The 17840-nt window shown below is 40.2% G+C and overlaps 2 protein-coding genes across 2 annotated transcripts; one reads left to right on the forward strand and one right to left on the reverse strand.

Moving 5' to 3' along the window:
* The first annotated feature begins 7256 nt into the window (after positions 1 to 7256).
* Positions 7257 to 8275, forward strand: LOC102919777 (olfactory receptor-like protein DTMT). The gene has a single exon (XM_006977520.2). It carries the CDS (start codon positions 7325 to 7327, stop codon positions 8273 to 8275), a length of 951 nt encoding a protein of 316 aa, XP_006977582.1. The 5' UTR covers positions 7257 to 7324.
* A 5136-nt stretch (positions 8276 to 13411) lies between these two features.
* On the reverse strand, positions 13412 to 14451 carry Or1r1 (olfactory receptor family 1 subfamily R member 1). The gene has a single exon (XM_006977361.2). The coding sequence runs from the start codon at positions 14449 to 14451 to the stop codon at positions 13507 to 13509; it is 945 nt and encodes a 314-aa protein (XP_006977423.1). The 3' UTR covers positions 13412 to 13506.
* Positions 14452 to 17840: the final 3389 nt, after the last annotated feature.

Genomic DNA, 17840 nt, shown 5'->3' on the forward strand with positions numbered 1-17840 from the left:
TGCTCATTTATGCATTTCAGTAGCTTTTAGTGTGATGCATTAATAAGATTTGAAAGCCATCATTGCCTTCAATATTTATGTGTCCATGTACTGCAAAATTCAAAAAAGAGAATTATCAACAAAGACCATGATGCTTAAGTGAAGCTTTCATGAAGATATCAGACTTGTAATGAATCTGGAATCCTTGCTGTAAATATAATTTATTCAGATATGTGGTTTAGAATGGTACAGCAGTAAGAGAGTGGGAAAATACTCCATGTGTTACCTAATGAGTTTCCATGGGATTCGGGGATCCCAGGAGTCTGGGCCTTGTAAAAGTGAGGAATGAGAAGAAAATTGTAGAAACTCCATCTGGAAATGCACCGTGTGGAAGTAGGAGACAGAGCAGGGTTTGAAAGGACCCACAATCAAACCAGTTGGGTAAGCTGGCATGGGACAGAAGAGGTAGCCATTCTAAAATCCCCATTCACAGATATCAGTGTCAATCATTCTAAAGGACAATTCTGTAGGATAATTTAGAAGCCAGCAGCCTTATTTTCCACCACTATCAGTACTGTATTTTCTTCATGTGTTATTGGGGATTATCAGAGATTTTAATAAAAAGTAATTTATGATAGATTTTCAATACTTTATACTTTGCAAATAGTTGTTCTAAGCCCACAGTTCTGAAAAATGATCTGTAAAATCACTGAAATTTGAGTGTAAGACCAGTAAACTCCCTCAATATTCTAAGATCATAGCCCAGTAGCTAATGGAGCCTGACTCCTAAGGGTCTCTGAAAACTTAAATTGAGGTCTAGGAAGACAGTGTGTAGGAGATCATCTTGGGAGGTCCTTTACACAAAGCTAGTTTTTAATCACTATCCATTAAGCTCTCCTAATTTTATTTTTTTTCAAAGTTTATTTGTTTTTAGTTTATGTGCATTGATGCTTTGCCTGAATGTATGCTTTTGTGAGGATGCCAGATCCCCTGGAACTGGAGTTACAGACAGTCGTGAGCTGCCATATGGATGCTGGGGATTGGACCCAGGTCCTCTGGAAGAACAGCCAGTGCTCTTAATCACTGAGCCATCTCTCTAGCCCCACTCCTAATTTTAGTATGTTTAGGAATAAACTCAAATTCTCAATTGAGATAATACCTGTCATTTGGTTCTCACATCTTCTCTCTAATACCAAGGTTTGGAGCTCATTCAGGGGATATGGATAAGAACACACTTAGAAAAGTACTGTGTCCATGTTATAGAACCTAGTAGTGATGGCAGTGAATCTTCCAAGTGCAACAACATAGTGTCTCTCTAGAGAGGATGGCACTGTGAGGTAAGTTTTGATGTTTTCCCATCATAATGATCTTGGTAGAAGCAGAGTGAATTTAAAGACCCCTGTGCTGTGTATATCATAACATAATCCTTGATAACTTAGGATGTCTTTCTCCATTGTATTCTCTTACTCCTTACTCTTTCTCCTCTAATGTTTCCTTATCATGAATTATTTTATATTTATGTTTTTAAGTATTTATTTGTGTGTGGTGTACATAAGTGTACCTGCTCATGTGTAGGCATGCATATTTATGGGAGTATATGCCTATGTGTATGCATGTAGGGGCTTGAGGTGCCCTCCTCAACTGCTCTCCATGGTATTTTCTGGTCCAGTCTTTTCACTGACATGGAAGCTCTCTGTTTCAGCTAGGCTAGTGGTCACCAAGCTCTGAGATCCCTGGTCTCCACCCCAATGAGCTGGTTTTACAGATGTGTGGCCACACACAGCTTTTTATGCCTGTGTTTGGGATTCAAACTCAGGTCCTCATGCTTGTGTGGCAAGTACTTTAGCAACTGAAGGCATCTCAGACCCTTCCTGGTGATGCGTTCTTAAGAGGCACAGAAGTGGAGAAACCATTTGTCTAGTGGTTTCATTGCCAAGAATTGGACACAGGGCTGAAAGATGGCTCAGTAGTTAAGAACATTAAATATTCTTCTAGAAGACAAAGGTTTGATTTCCAGCACCTACATGGTAGCTCACAAACATCTGTAACTCCAGTTCCTGGGGAACTAATGCTCCCTTTTGGCCTCTGTGGCACTAGTGTGCATGTGGTCATGGACATAAATGCAGGTTAAACATCCACACACAAAATAAAAGCAAATCTATATTAATAAAGAATTGGACACAATGATTTGGAAAATTTAGTGTCCATCAATGATAACAGAGATTCTCCTACCTAAATTACCATGAGTTGAGTCCTTGATATCCTTCTGCAGTTTGAGTAGACCCTGTGTGTCTAAGTGGCACTTGGGCTGGAGTAGACTAGTCATTTCCTTCCTCACAGCTTCTTTGACAAGTGGCTAAAGAAGTATGAGATGGTGGGCATATAGATAAATAGGGGTCTTCTTTGGGGGGTAGGAGAGGTAAATGCACACCAGCAAGAAGGCAGGTGGTGGTAGCAGGTTTCACATGCTACCTGTTCCAGAGTGAAGCTGGTGGAAAAGAAGCTCTGGATAGCTGTCAAGGGGACAAGGCTGTGTTGCTCTTTGATTTGCTTACAGTTAACTACTCCATGGTCCACCACCACCTCAGTCTCCAGGGAGGACATGCAGTGACCATAGCTTTTAAAAAAGTAGAACAAGCCGGGTGGTGGTGGCACATGCTTTAATCCCAGCACTAGGGAGGCAGAGCCAGGCAGATCTCTGTGAGTTCGAGGCCAGCCTGGGCTACAGAATAAGTTCCAGGAAAGGCACAAAGCTACACAGAGAAACCCTATCTCAAAAAAAAAAAAAGTAGAACAAGTGTTATGAATAGAGTTGCATCAAGAAATCTCATATTGTTTTGCCCATGATGGCCTGGCCTTTGCCAAAGGCCGGACTAGCTTCATTAGGTGCCTGACTCAGCCAAGTCTCCAGTTTGTCCACTGGGTTGCACATTGCCAGATGTCCATGTTTGGGCTATGATTTAATGCTCCATGTCTCCATCTCTAGAACTCTGCTGCAGCCTGCAGACTCAGTTTGATGTCCATTCTACCTTCCAGTGGCCCATGACTCAATTTTTGTGTTCTGAGGAATTTCTAGTAGTTTTAGGGAAAACATCATTTGTTTTCATCATGAGACTCTCCTTTGTTGTGTGTGGACTGGTTATCCTTATGATTGTCTCCTCAAGAGTTCGGTACAGTCCAAAAGTTCTACAACTATGTAGCATGTCAATGGCAACTCTTTGGTGCTCTAGCACTGCTATGCTTAAAATAATTTCATATGTCATGTTAATTAGAGAGAGCTATACCTCAAATAGTACACATATTGCCATTGATCACATAAAAGATACTAATTCAGGAGATGTGCCATAAGTATACAAGGCACACTGGATTTTGAAAAGAAGAATTAGAAACAGATGTTAATATTGATTATAGGTTGAAATGGATGGTTTTGGTGTATGGGCTTACACAAAACATTAATGTAATTGATTTCATTTGTTTTGCATTTAAACATGCTAGTTAAAATTAACTAAAAACAATATGACAAATGAAAATATTATAGAGTGAAATAACATATCATCAAGAACTAAAAGTGTATCCAAAAATGAATGAATTTCACAAAGATAATTATGAAGTCCAGAGAAAACATGTTTGTATTTCTAAAAATAAATTGAAATTCTGCATATGGTTCACACTTGGGGTTTGCTCATATTACTAGTGGCCAGTTTCATCCTTGTTTAATTAGTGTTTTCCATTGTGATTGCTTCCAACTTTTTCTGATGCATTTATTTCATTGCTATAAAAATAATGGTTATAACTGTTTGCACTTATCATGGACAACATGATGCTCTGGAGGCTATATACACTTCAGAGTGGTCAACTCTAGCTAATTAGCATATACCTTGATTCACGGTTATCATTTTTGTAATGAGAATGTTTTTATACCCATTTTGAATAGTTTTAAAGAACATTATATATTGCTATCTATAGTCACTCTTCATAGCAGATTTCTTCAACTCATTCCTCCTAATTGAAATCTTCTAACATCTCTCCAACACATGTACACCATCAAAAATGGGTTTGTATGTGATGCTGGTGAGCAAAATTCAGGTCTCACACACCCTAGACAAGTTTTCTACCATTAAGCTATGCCCCAGCCCCATTTTGACAATTTAAAAATTCACTAATGTATATTATATTGACTATTAATAGGATAGATTTTTCTATTGTATATTTGGAAAACTCTCATAAAATACCATAGACATGCCATGGATGGTGTCTGAGATACCCAATGTAAGGATGCTCTTTCTTAATAAATTAGCCAGATCTGACCAGCTATTGGATTTAACAAAAGGCACCACTGTCTCTGAGCCTCCCCTAAGAAATATTTTTTTTATATTTATGAGGTAGAAACCTTGTGACTATAAAGCTTTTGCTCAAATTCCCTTTGTTTTAACACACAATGCTCACTTGCCAATTTATCTCATTAGTGTTCTCAACCAGGTAAAAACACAGGTATCTGGATGTTGGATTTTAAGAACTGCAATTAACAAAGTGTCTTTAATATTTCAAATTGTCACTAAAAATAAGAACAAATAGAATGTATATTTATATATTATAATGCCATATATATTTAAATTTTTAATTAATTTATATGAGTACGGATGTTTTGCCTCCATGTGATTCTATGTACCACATGGATACAGTGTCCATAGAAGCCAGAAGAGGATGTTGGATGTCCTGGAACTCTAGTTACAGATAGTTGCAAGATGCCATATCGGTGCTGGAAACTGAACTGGGGACTTCTAGAAGAGTAGACAGTGCTCTTAACCACTGAGTCATCTCTCCAGCCCTATATAGATAAAATTTTACTGGTATGAAATTTTTGTTTTAAATCCTTGCTAATGTTTGCCATCTTTAATTTTTTTTCCAGCTCTTCTGGTGAGATGTAGTACCTTCCAGTGATTTTAATTTGCATTTCCCTGATAAATAATAATGTTGGGCATATTTTCACACACTTACTGTTGACCTAGGAATTGTTTGGATTGGTTTATTTGTTTGTTGTTTTTCAAGACAAAATTGTTGGGTTTCTCTGCGTAGCCCTGGCTGTCCTGGAACCTGCTTTGTAGACCAGGCTGGCCTCCAACTCACAGAGATCCACTTACCTCTGCCTTCCAAGTGCTGGGATTAAAGGCATGTGCCACCACTCCCAGCAACCTAATAACTTTTATTAGAGATAATTTTTTCCTTCAACTAATTTCATGCCATCTCTAATTTATTGAAAAAGAAAGTGAGTAGCACCCATTGGATACCTGGGACATGACACAATGAGAGACATACATGAAACATTGATTGCCTTCTGGTTTCTTTGATACATATTAGTTACTTAGATTTTTTTTCTCCCATTGAAAGTCAATTCATTAAATTTGTCAGATTTGTGGTTTATTAAACATGGTAGTTTTGAAAGGCTTTATTCCCCCTGTTAATCAAGCTTGTGTTTTATCTTCATGTCTTCTAATGACATTGCCAGCTCCCCACACTAGGGAAATCACACACAGACCATTGACTCACTCTCACTCTGCCCCCTTGTGCCAGGGACTCTCTTGCTTCCTAAGAAGATGCTTCTTTTCACCTTCTACTTTTGCCAGGAAATTTTTGTTGTTGTTTTTTGTTTTACCTACCAGTAAAATTTTCACTTATTCTGGATTTCAGGGTTTGAGAAACAAAAACTAAGAAAACTTAAGGACTCTGTTTTTCTACCCTGTCTGTATTTTGAAGCAATGAATAGAGAGATGACTACCTACCTCAGTAGGGGAGGTAAAGGGAGAGAGGAAAGAATCATCATCAAGGGTTCATGTCTCATGGTTGTTCTCTACATGTTCACACATTCAGATAATTCAGGGATTTGTCCAATTCCTTGATCCTTGAGTTGGTTTATTCATATTTTATACTCCATGGAGTCTAGTTCTTTTGTGTTCTTCTCCCAAAAAGGCACATTGTTTGCACTTGTTGTGTTCTCTGAACAAGTGGAATTGGTTATGTTGTTAGATATCCCTTATGTAGCTTCCTTTAACCATGAGATATGTGAATGAAAAACAACAAACACATCCTATACTTCCCCAACTCATGTTGTCTCTATTCTCATCTGTAAGGTTTTCCCCAGGCAGTATATACCAACCTGCCATGTGTAACCATTCTCAGACATTCTCCTGGCTGAAAACAAGGCTCTGAAGTGGGACTATCTGAACTTAACATCCAGGACTGTTGCTTAATAGGTGTGAGATCTTGGGTGAATTACTCAATGAGTATAAATGTCTGCTTATTTATCTTAAAAATATGAGTAACAGTATCTCATAAGATTGTTGTGAAAAGCAAAGAAGGTTATGTGTTTTATGTGCATATCCTGGTATTGGGAAACAGTAAGCTTTGACAATTGTTGCTCTAGACTTACTACCAATTGTCAGCATTTTTACCACCACCATCACTGTGACATCACTCCAGAGTGATAAGAATGGTGAATAGTTTTCTGACTTGTGTATTATTTTTACCTATTTGCTCATCCAATTCCGTTCATGGCACAATTACACATTGTTTTTTAGTCCAGTACTGAAGATTTAACACAGTACATTGCACGTGCTAAGCAAGTACTCTACTGATGAACTGCACTCACAGCCTGTGTTGGCTAGTTTGATGTCAACCTGACACCAGCTGGAGTCATCTGGGAGGAAAGAAGCTCAATTAAGAAAATGCCTCCACTAGACTGGCCTCTAGGCAAGCCTGTGGAACACTTTTTGATTGATGATTGATGCAGAAGTCACAGTTCTTTGTGGGTGGTGGTCCTAGCTACTATAAGAAAGCAGATGAAACAATCCAGTAAGCAGCATTCCTCCATAGCTTGTGCATCAGTTCCTGCCTCCAGGTTCCTGCCCTGCTTATGTTCCTGCTCTGCTTCCTCTGTTGATGAACTGTGATGTGGAAGTGTAAAACAAAACAAATCCTTTCCTCCCCAAGTTGCTTTTGGTCATGGTATTTTACACGGCACTGGAAACTCTTATTAAGCCACAGTCCTTTTAAATGTTAGATTGAGGAGGGTCTCATTATGTTTCCAGGCCTCCAGATCCTCCTGTTTCAGCTTTCCAAGCAGCTGGAATAACAAGTGTATTTTCATCAGAATGTTCTTATAGAAATTAGTGTTGTTGAATTTACAATTTATTAGGTACTTGGAAGAATACAAAGTAATGAAATAATTTTTTATGACTCACAGGTGTTAGATTTAATTTTTTAAATGTCTTCCTAAAAGTTCTGATTGTCTCTATGTTTGTATATTCATACAAATCATTCTTAAGTTTGAAAAGGTTAAGAAGTCAGCATGGAAAGAGGAAACCAATCTGTTGTCTTGGAGTTCCTCCTCCTGGGCTTGCCCATTGAACCACTCCAGCAAGACTTGTTCTACGCCTTGTTCCTGGCCATGTACCTCACCACCATCCTGGGGAACCTCCTCATCATCGTCCTCATTCAACTGGACTCCCATCTCCATACTCCCATGTATTTGTTTCTCAGTAATTTGTCCTTCTCTGACCTCTGCTTTTCCTCTGTCACCATCCCCAAATTACTACAGAACATGCAGAGCCAAGTACCATCCATCCCTTATGCAGGCTGCCTGGCACAAATGTACTTTTTCCTACTTTTTGCAGATCTCGAGAGCTTCCTCCTGGTAGCCATGGCCTATGACCGCTATGTGGCCATCTGCTTCCCCCTGCACTATGCTAGCATCATGAGCACCAAGCTGTGTCTGTGCCTGGTGGCACTCTCTTGGCTACTGACCACGGTCATCTCTTTGTCACACACTCTGCTCATGGCGCGACTTTCTTTCTGTGATGACCATGTGATCCCTCACTTTTTCTGTGACATGTCAGCTCTTCTGAAGTTAGCCTGCTCTGACATTCAGATCAATGAAATGATGATATTTATCTTGGGAGGACTTGTCATTATCGTCCCATTCCTGTTGATATTTTTATCCTACGCACGAATAGTGTCCTCCATCCTCAAGGTCCCCTCTTCTAGAAGCATACGGAAGGCCTTCTCTACCTGTGGTTCCCATCTCTCAGTGGTGTCTCTCTTCTATGGAACAATAATTGGTCTCTACTTATGTCCATCAGCTAGTAACTCAACCGTTAAGGAGACTGTCATGGCTGTGATGTACACAGTGGTGACTCCTATGCTGAACCCCTTCATCTACAGCTTCAGAAATCAGGATATAAAGGGAGCTTTAAGAAGGGTGTTTTCAAAGCAGATGGCTAACTTTTCTCTGGGACAATGACTCTAAAGATTAAAAATCTAGGGGGTGGGAGGAGGGAAGAGAGGGAAAAGAAAAATGAAAAAAAGATTAAAAATAAGTTTTCAAATAGTAGGCATAGTTTCAAATAGTTACACATGCAGGGACTTTCCTCAAGTTCCAGTAGTTGGAGTCTATCATGCATCTTGAATTTACCACTATACTTCATGTGTGGCATAACTAAGACCTGACACATCCTGGGTGCTCCTTGATTATCATTTAAATCTAAGTAAACATTAATGATAGTGTATACAAAGAATATACAGTAATTTCCAATTTTGTGAAAACAACTCCAACTCCTCAGCCACTTTGGTACTCTGCATCTGACAAATGTATCTATTCAATGAGGACTATTTCCAACTTTATGTGCACATGCCCTCAAAATGCATTTGTTCTGTGGAGTCATTTTAATTCCTTCAAATTGCTTCATAGTTTCTTTCTCACATGTTAATTTATTTCAAGGTCATAGTCTAAAATTATCATCTTTTGGAATAATTTGTCAGTTAATGGTGAACTACTTCTACTGATGATGTCTACATATTGGATGTCAATTCATTTAAATTAAAGTTGTGTAATTTGGAATGAGCCATCCAGTCCTATTTTATGTTGCTTAATTTATAGAGAGTGAAAGGGTGGCCCAGGGTATAGTCTAAGGAAATGTAAATAGTGATAGGTCTAAAATATATTTGTTATCCCTAGGTAAGTTTTTCCTCCCTTATATGTTTAAATAATGTGATGCATCCTTTTCTTTTTTTTAAAAAAAGATATAAATGTCTTGAATACAGGTGATTGCAAATTCCTAAAATCAACAAAACCTTGTTCATTGCTTTGTGTATTTATTCTAGATGATTTCTTGACTTGAAAATATGTATTTTCATATTTCCTAAAATATGCCTAAAAAGACTACCTTTGAAAAGAAATCTTCCTAATAATGCCAATGTTGACTTCATTTACTTTTCCAAAAACTCACTACTAAAATAGTAGATACTTACTTGAAGGTGTCTAAGAAACAAAATTTGAAGGTTTTCTGTGGTTCTGGAACCTTCTCTATCAAAGCAGTTAAAGTTGTTATTCTAGATATTGTCTATGCACAGCCTAGCAGTGTATATAATAAATAAGTGACCTAAACACTTGTCTAATTGTTTTCACTTAAATGTGCTATGGACTCAGCATTTCACATAAGGACTTGTATTGTTTTTCTGTTTTCCATTTTAATTTGAAGCAGGGTCTCTGCATGTTGCTCAGGCTGGCCTTAAATTTGCTGTGATCCTTTTGCCCCAACCTCTTGAGTGCTGAGACTACCAGTGTGCACCATCACCACCCTTAACAGGACTTGTAACACTTTTAGAATAATGTGTATCAATAACTTGCTTTTGGTGGACATTGGGATGTTTTCAGTTTATTCTTGATTTAATAATACTGCTTCAATTTTATGTCTTAATCCTAATATTTTGCAATGTTGTCCCACAGCAAATAAGTATATTCAGAAATAAGTATATTAGCTCAAAGGTTATGAACACTTTGTAATTGGGTGGAAACTGCCAAACTGCTGAAGGCATTCTTCTACTCTAAGTTCCCCAGAGAAAATGGGACCATTACTGCTTCTTCAGCGTCCCCAGTGCTGGAACTTTGCTTTCAGATGTTTATCACTCTCATAGTTAAAATATGAGATTTGACTGTTTTAAGTTGAATTACTGTGTGTATTGGTGGAGTAGACCCTTTCTTTATGTTTTTTTTTTTTTTTTTGATTTTTCGAGACAGGGTTTCTCTGTGTAGCTTTGCGCCTTTCCTGGAACTCACTTGGTAGCCCAGGCTGGCCTCGAACTCACAGAGATCCGCCTGGCTCTGCCTCCCGAGTGCTGGGATTAAAGGCGTGCGCCACCACCGCCCGGCCTTTCTTTATGTTTATCAGCTACTTCTCCTTTCATGTGTTGTTTGGGTAACATCTTTGCCTTAAGTTGCTTTACTTTCCTTTTTCCTATTAAGGATGTTGTCATTTTATCTGGCTGATGGCATTTCCCTCCATTGGTTATTTGTCTACTTTTCTCTTACTAAAGATTTTAAATTTGGGGTAGAAAAAGAAGTTGCTCTATTTTCCAAGGCATTTTTCCCTAGTAGTCCTTGGAAAGGAGTTTTCTATTAAAATATTATATAATGCCATTTTCATACTCTTGTGTGAAGTCTTAGTTTCTATATCTCTCTTTCTGATTCACTTGAAATTCAGCTTAAGAATAATTATCCTCTTTCTATTCTCTCCATCACTGGCAAATCATCTGTCACTATCTTCAAGTACTGAAAGTTGCTACCTTTGCATTTTGATAAGTGTTCATCTCAAATTTATTTCCTTAGTCTGTCATTTCCAGATACCATTGTATTTCTGTCAAAGTACAGAAGGTATACTTTGATAGATATACATCTAAAATAGCTGTGTAACTTAAAGGCAGGGCCCGTGCTCAGCAGTAGGTGGCCAACAGAAAATAAACTCAATGGGTATTTTTGGAGGTTTTTTGGTTTTTGTTTCATTTTGTTGTATTTTTTAACTTCAGGCTTTTTACTTATATATATCATGGTTTCTGATTTTGTGGGTTTTTTTTTTTTGGTTTCTCTGTGTACAAATGTGTGTCTCTGAGTCTGTATGTGGTTTTACTGTTTTTTCTTTGGCTTCTTTCTTTTTCTTTGTTTTGTCCTACCCCAGTTTTATTTCATTTTACTTTATTTTTTCAATGTCTGTCATTTTTCTAATGAGAGAGAAAAAAAAGGCTGTGGATTTGGATGACTGGGGAGGACCTGGGAGGAGTTGGGCAAGGGAAAACCATGATCAGAATATATTGTATAAAAGTATTTTTTCAATAAAAATAAATAAAATACCTGTGTGGAAAGTCCTTAGTTTTCCCCTAGAAGGTGTTCTCTAATTGGTCATCCAACACCATGTGGCCATCCTTCAAATCATATACACACAATACCACCAAATGGCCCCAGCAGGTTGTATTTACATATTTATGTGCATATATATATATATATATGTAACAATAATAAATAAAAAGAGGCCATAAATTTGAGAGAGAGTGTATAGGAGATATGGGAGGGATTGGAAAAAGAAGAGGAAGAAATGATATGATACAATTATATTTTAATTTGAAAAATGGCAAAAATAAAAATACTTTGGATGAGGAAAAAAGGACATGCAAAAAATGCTTAGATATTGAAAGGGGATATGTGTTCAGTGATACCCTGTGCATAGGAAGGTTTTTAGAAGAGCTGCATCATGGAAGCAATGGGCTAGGCAATAGTGTCTAAAGTACTCCATGAACCAATGTGAATGTTCTTGACCACCTGAAGGCATGAAGATATAAAAGTTTCTTACATGAAACAGTGGAACCCATACAGTAGTAGGAGTTGAGAGCCTGAGTTTCCAGAGGCTGTTATAACAAGAGACCTTATAGTAACCACTAAGGCTGCAGTGCAATTGATCTACAGGATTCCTGAGTTCTGAGGGGGTCATCAACTCCATTCTCCAAGGACAACCGCAGAGTTTTCATGCTAACAGAAGAGATGTCAGGCCCCATCAACAATAACTATGATATGAGACACCCTTTCTGGAAGTCAAGATAATACATAAGCCTTAAAGAATCTAGAAAAGAAACACAAATTACCTTGAAAATAAGATGTAGCAATTAATAAATGTGGAAGTGAAGAGCATCAATAGAGTTGAAAGTCAAGACACAATAGAGTTAATATCAGTTTAACTAAATGTCTATTCTCTGGGATGATTAATACAGCAGATAAACTTTGACAAGTAGAACAACACAAAAAAGAATAAAAGCATAAAGAAATATAATTTAAAAGGAAGCCAGATGAACAGGAAAAGAGAGAGCATAAAAACTAAAAGTGGGACCGGAGGAGAACATGCAGAGGGCAGCTCGCTTCCGCCGATGTGTATGGTACACATACATTGAACTAGCACACTGCATCCCATTAGTGTGTATAATAAATACATAATTAACACAAAAGAAAAACTAAAAAAATAACTAAAGCAAGCAAATGTAGACAGAAATGTGTTCAAGAAATTTGTATGTTAGCAACTAAAAGTTGTTCAATAAGGTGGAAAAAGCTGAATACACTAAAATTCATCACAGAAAGTGTTCTCTGTCTTCAGACTTGGGGACAGCCACTAGTTTCCACTCAGTCTGTTTCCTGTGCTGGACAATGTGAATTCCTCACAGACTCTCACTCAGTGAGATTCATATGCATGGTGCACTTAGGACAGCATTTGCCACAAACACTTCATCGCTAAATGTCCATTCTACCCTGTAATAGTGAAAGAGTTGGAAAACATATTCTAAATTGTTGAAGTATTGACAAGGACTGATTAAATAATCAGTGGAAGATGTAACTGAGTGCTCACATCACAAAGTTAGGTGAGTGATTGTATTGATAGGACAAGCTCTTCTAGATGTATTATTTCTAGGAATAAAAGGAAATTGCAGAATAGTATACAGAGGAGCTGGGATGGTACAGAGGAGCTGGGATGGTACAGAGGAGCTGGGATGGTACTGGAGGAGCTGGGATGGTACAGAGGAGCTGGGATGGTACGGAGGAGCTGGGATGGTACTGGAGGTTTATTTGAGTGGATGAAGGATGATTTTTATCTCTTTAAATGTTCACAATGCAAATGGAGAAGAGCATCTATAAAGAAAAAAATAAGTTAAAATCACTTTTAGAGCATATAGAAGTGTCCCGGAAGAGCCTGCATGGCTGTGACTGACATTACAGCACAAACAGCGAAACCTCCTTAAAGCCACCCTCATGTCCCCACCTTCTCCAGTTTCTCTCCATTCGCCCACAGTGTCGCCTGCACTCTGCGTTTACACTGCATAGATGACCAAATGACCTTATCCTTACTTCCTGTTCTTACTATTTTTCCAAATTTGAAACTAGACTCTATTTTGAGCATCCAGACAACATACAAAGGCATCCAATTTACCATCGTTCATTTAACTTTGTGTTACATACCACTGTACAAACACGTGGTCATATTTGCTTGGGATCTAATGTTTATTTAACAAAGTATAAGTCTGTGTCGGAGCAAAATTAATAGAACTTGAAGGAAGGGGAGAATGAATGAGGATATATTGATTTTGGAGAGAGAGGGAATGAGACCGTATTGATTTGGGATTAGTACTATTTTTGACATGACAATTAACCCAGACCTTCCCTTACTCATCTTGGGGTGCAGCTCTCCATCTGAACCCCCTTTTTAGGGCACCCTTGACCTCTTTGTTACGAAGACTGTAGATAAAAGGGTTCAAGGTCGGCGTGATCACTGCATAGACCACACTGGCCAGGCGGTCATAGCGAGCTGAGTAAGCAGATGATGGCCGGAAGTAGACAGAGAGGACTGAGCCAAAGAAAAGCGATACCACCACTAGGTGTGCCCCGCAGGTGGAGAAGTCTCGGCGCCGACCTCCTGTGGTCCGCACTCCGAGAACTGCCACAAGGATGCGGGCATAGGAGAGGGACACTAAGAGCAGTGGAGTCAGGACCACTGCCAGGCCCTCTGAGAAGATGGCAGTCTCAGCAGCTGACATGTCTGAGGTCGCTAAGCTCAGCATCACTGTCATGTCGCAAAAGAAGTGGCGCACTGGGGCGGAGCGGGGGTAGGAGAGCGCAGAGATGAGCAGTGTGTGCAGCAGGGAGTGGAGATGGGCCACAGCCCAGGACGCAGCCACCAATGCAAGGCAGCGCCAGGGCGTCATGACCGAACCGTAGTGCAGCGGCCGGCACACAGCCACGGCGCGGTCGTAGGACATGGCTGCCAGGAGGTAGCTTTCGGTGATGCCTAGCGCTACAAAGAAGTACATCTGGGCAAAGCAAGCCTCGAAGGACACGGTCTGGACAGGGTGGAGTAGAGTGGCCAGCAGTCTGGGGACAGTGACTGTGGTAAAGCAGACATCCACAAGGCTCAGGTGACCCAGGAAGTAATACATGGGGGAGCACAGAGCCCCGTCAGACCTCACCAGCACCACCATGCTCAGATTGCCCAGGGCGTTGAGCAGGTAGATGCAAAGAAAAAGCAGAAACAGCAGCGGGTGGGCATCTGTGCCATCCATCAAGCCAAGGAGCTGGAACTGTGGTTGGTATGTGAGGTTGGCCACAGCCATGGAGGTCGGGTACCCGTGGGAATGCTGAAGGGAGAGATAGAACAGAAAGCCTCAATTCTGGGAGCCCCGGGTGGATTTCCTCGACCTTAAAATTAATTTTTAAAGTAAAAACAATATTTTAAATCTATTTGCTGGTTGGCCTGTACATTTGTGTGTACCACACACATGCCTGAGGAGCCAGGAGAGGGAATCTGATCCCCTGGAACTGGAGTTATTGGTGGTTGTGAGTTGCCATATGGGTGCTGGGAACTGAACCATGGTCCTCTGGAAGAGCAGCCAGTGCTCTTAACTGTTGAGCCATCTCCAGATGATTTTTAATGCTATATATTTACACATGTTTCTGCTTGCTAAAGTAGATTGAAAACCACATTACTCACACAATAATCCTAATTTTATGGGAAAACTTAATTTTGGAAGTGTGCTTTCTAGGGGAGAGGATGAGGCTTCCTAACCTATAGAACAAGTCAGACCTGCTTCCCAGCTCTGGATGTGACTCTCTGTGCCACCAAAGGCACTGTGACCTCTCTGAGCCTCAATCTCTTTTTCTTAATGAGAAAAATACAATTGTCCATTCCTGGGGTTGATTAGGAGGATACAGAGATGAGTTTAAAATTCTTAGTAGATGCCCAGCAGATAATAAATGCTCACAACTTTTGACTTTGTTCTAGCATCATCATTACTACCCTTATATCCTTAGTCAAGCAATTAGACAGAGGCAGAGTTAAGATCAGGCCATCTGGATACCCGTCTAAAACTCATCCTAAGCCATCTTACTGTTTTTTGCTGTTCATTTCATTATGTATGCACTAGCTCAGGAACTGGCGAGTGCTGCCCATAAAGGATCGGAAGGTAGACATTCTCCTGTTCTCAACAGTACGGTCTCTCGTACAACGCCTTAGTTCTGCTGCTATGATGCAAAAGCAGTCACCCAGTGTGTAAATGGATGCCTATGACTGTGTCCCAAGAAAACTGCACATATACAAATGGAGTCGGACTGTATTTGGCCCATGGGGTGTGGTTTGCTGACACTGAGATTGTTCTGGGTGCTGGAGATGGGAGATGGATGAGCCTTAGCTTCTTACCCTTCAACAGTTTTCCCAGTAGCAGAGAAGTTAGCACTTATCTAATTTTGTGAACTGAGTAGGATATAATTCTTCCTGGAGAGATTGGGAAGAGTTCAAAGGAAAATGACCTGAATTGGGTCTTTGAGAATGGGCAGGAGTTTATTCAACAAAACTGTTATTGCATGAGAGTGAGGATAATTCCAGACAGTGGGAAGAGGGTACTGAGTTGTTGGTAGAGGAAGAAGAAGGTGAAACACCCACAGATGACACTGTACCAAAGCCTGCCCTTGCTCTGAACTTAGCTCATAAAGTCAACTGGACAGAAAACTTAAATTTTCTGTAATCTCGGAAACATACTCTCATTTGTCCCTTCTCAACATCTTCTCTAAAACCCCACACACTTTCCCCACATTGCTCTAAAGTTGCTAAAATTGTCCTGTGACTGAACTGACCTGCACACCATCTGCCAAGAGAAAGGATCAAGCCTTTTGTGTGATCTTGGAGGATACTGGGACAAGGAACTGTCAAGAAAGAACCACATTGAACTGTCCCGTCCAGGGATCTATGCACAGTTAATCCGATAAGAGCATCCCAAATGAAGCTTTCTGCAGACCAGTGAATGAACACAGAGGACAAGGGGCATGAAGAAGGAATGATGACCAGTCAATCAACTGCCACAACAGGCTTCAGGCATTTCCTACCTTTCCATTTTTCTTCTTTTGCTGTTGTTATGTATGAGCCATCCTGGGGAACTTGCTTTCTGGGATCCTGAAAACCAGTTCAGTACCTTGGCACCCCTCCACTCCCTCCTTATGTCAGCACCAGGCCTTTCTTCCCAACCTCTCCCTTAGGTGTGTATATGGTGCTGTAGAAAAACCACAGCTTTGAAATCAGAGATGCCTGGGCTCATCCTGATTGGCTCTGTAATCATGGAGTCGTTTTTTATTTAGTCTCCACTCTCCTGGTCTATAAAATGAGTATATTGATTCCTCTCTTAGATTCTTGATGTCAATATTAAATGAGACAGTGCACTGTGAGGATTAAGCAGAGAGCGGATGCTAACTGATGGTAGCTCTCTTTCCTCAATACCTGATCTGTCCTCTGGTAAGTTCCTAGTGGCTTCTTGAGATAGATCAGTCTGATACTGGAGAGATATAGTTTTTTTAACTATTTTAGTTTCATTAATTGAGCTGAAGCCATGTAACTACTACTATAACTACTATAAATAGTTTCAATTTCAGCCTCTGGTGGGGGGGTATGTATCAAGCTGGCTTTCTCAACAGCTTTTTTTCCTAGAAGTTAAAACAATCTCTTCTATGTCTCATAAGTCATCTTTCTTCAACTTAATATTTAAGCCATAGTGCCTGAGATCCAATCTTACAGGATCTGATTTCCATTCTGGTCATTCTTTGCTTTGGGCATTTCCCTAATAGAAGCAGACATTGTGTTCCAGCTGGGGTTGAGCCCTGTGGAGTTTCCTGGAGCAGCATAGTGGCTCAACCATATAGTTCCTGCCTGCTTCTTAGTGCTTTATCTAGGTCGAGCACTGGATTGACCACAGGCACCACAGCTGAATTAGCCCGTGAGTGACCTTAACCTCAAGCAATGCAGAAGGTAGTAAACTCCACCTTAAAAGCTGCATCAAAGCAGGGCTGTGTGCCTCTGCCTGCCTGACTTAGGGGAGATTCCAACCAAGATGTGAGGTTGGGATTTAGTTTGGAATCATGAGTAGACAACTAGAAACACAGACTCACAGGAATGGGAAGGGTGTTGGCAGAAAGAGAAGGAGAATGCAGAGACACACAAAGATGACTTGTGAGAGGATGGAAGCTCAGATGTGCCCTTTCCCCCAACACCATGCAAAGTAGGTGGAGATGAGGCAGGGAGGAAGATAAGATGCAAGGCATGAAACAGCAGGGATGTGTGTGGTTTTCTCACCTGCAGTCTGCACCCCAGATCTCAACACTGTCTGAAGCGTCTGAAGGATGGTCTTCCTCCTGGGCACAGCTCCCCAGTCCTGGGGGTAGATATATTGTCTTCCATCCTGATATGAAGTCCCAGGGACTCCAGTGAGTTTCCAGTGCACTAGAGAGAGGGAGATCCAGAGCAGTAAGGGTCCTGGGTGTTGCTCTCACCCAGCTTTCTTACCTGGCCAGCTCCTGTGTCACCCACTGGAGACATTATAGATGGCTCAGGATGCTGCATAAAGCTTTCCAACATAGCTCCTAGAATTCCCATCTAGTCTTACTGTCAACTGCTTCCAGAAGTTTTTCATTCCCTAGAGGCCAGCCTGGTTGGCCTTTTCAATGCAACCTACATTTTCTC

This window comes from Peromyscus maniculatus, chromosome 8 (genome assembly GCF_049852395.1).
Source record: "Peromyscus maniculatus bairdii isolate BWxNUB_F1_BW_parent chromosome 8, HU_Pman_BW_mat_3.1, whole genome shotgun sequence".
In the NCBI taxonomy this organism is placed as follows: domain Eukaryota; kingdom Metazoa; phylum Chordata; class Mammalia; order Rodentia; family Cricetidae; genus Peromyscus; species Peromyscus maniculatus.

Bases quoted from the DNA above. Each gene is read 5' to 3' on its own strand.
- Or1r1 (XM_006977361.2), bottom strand. From the start codon at position 14,451: ATGGCTGTGGCCAACCTCACATACCAACCACAGTTCCAGCTCCTTGGC.
- LOC102919777 (XM_006977520.2), top strand. From the start codon at position 7,325: ATGGAAAGAGGAAACCAATCTGTTGTCTTGGAGTTCCTCCTCCTGGGC.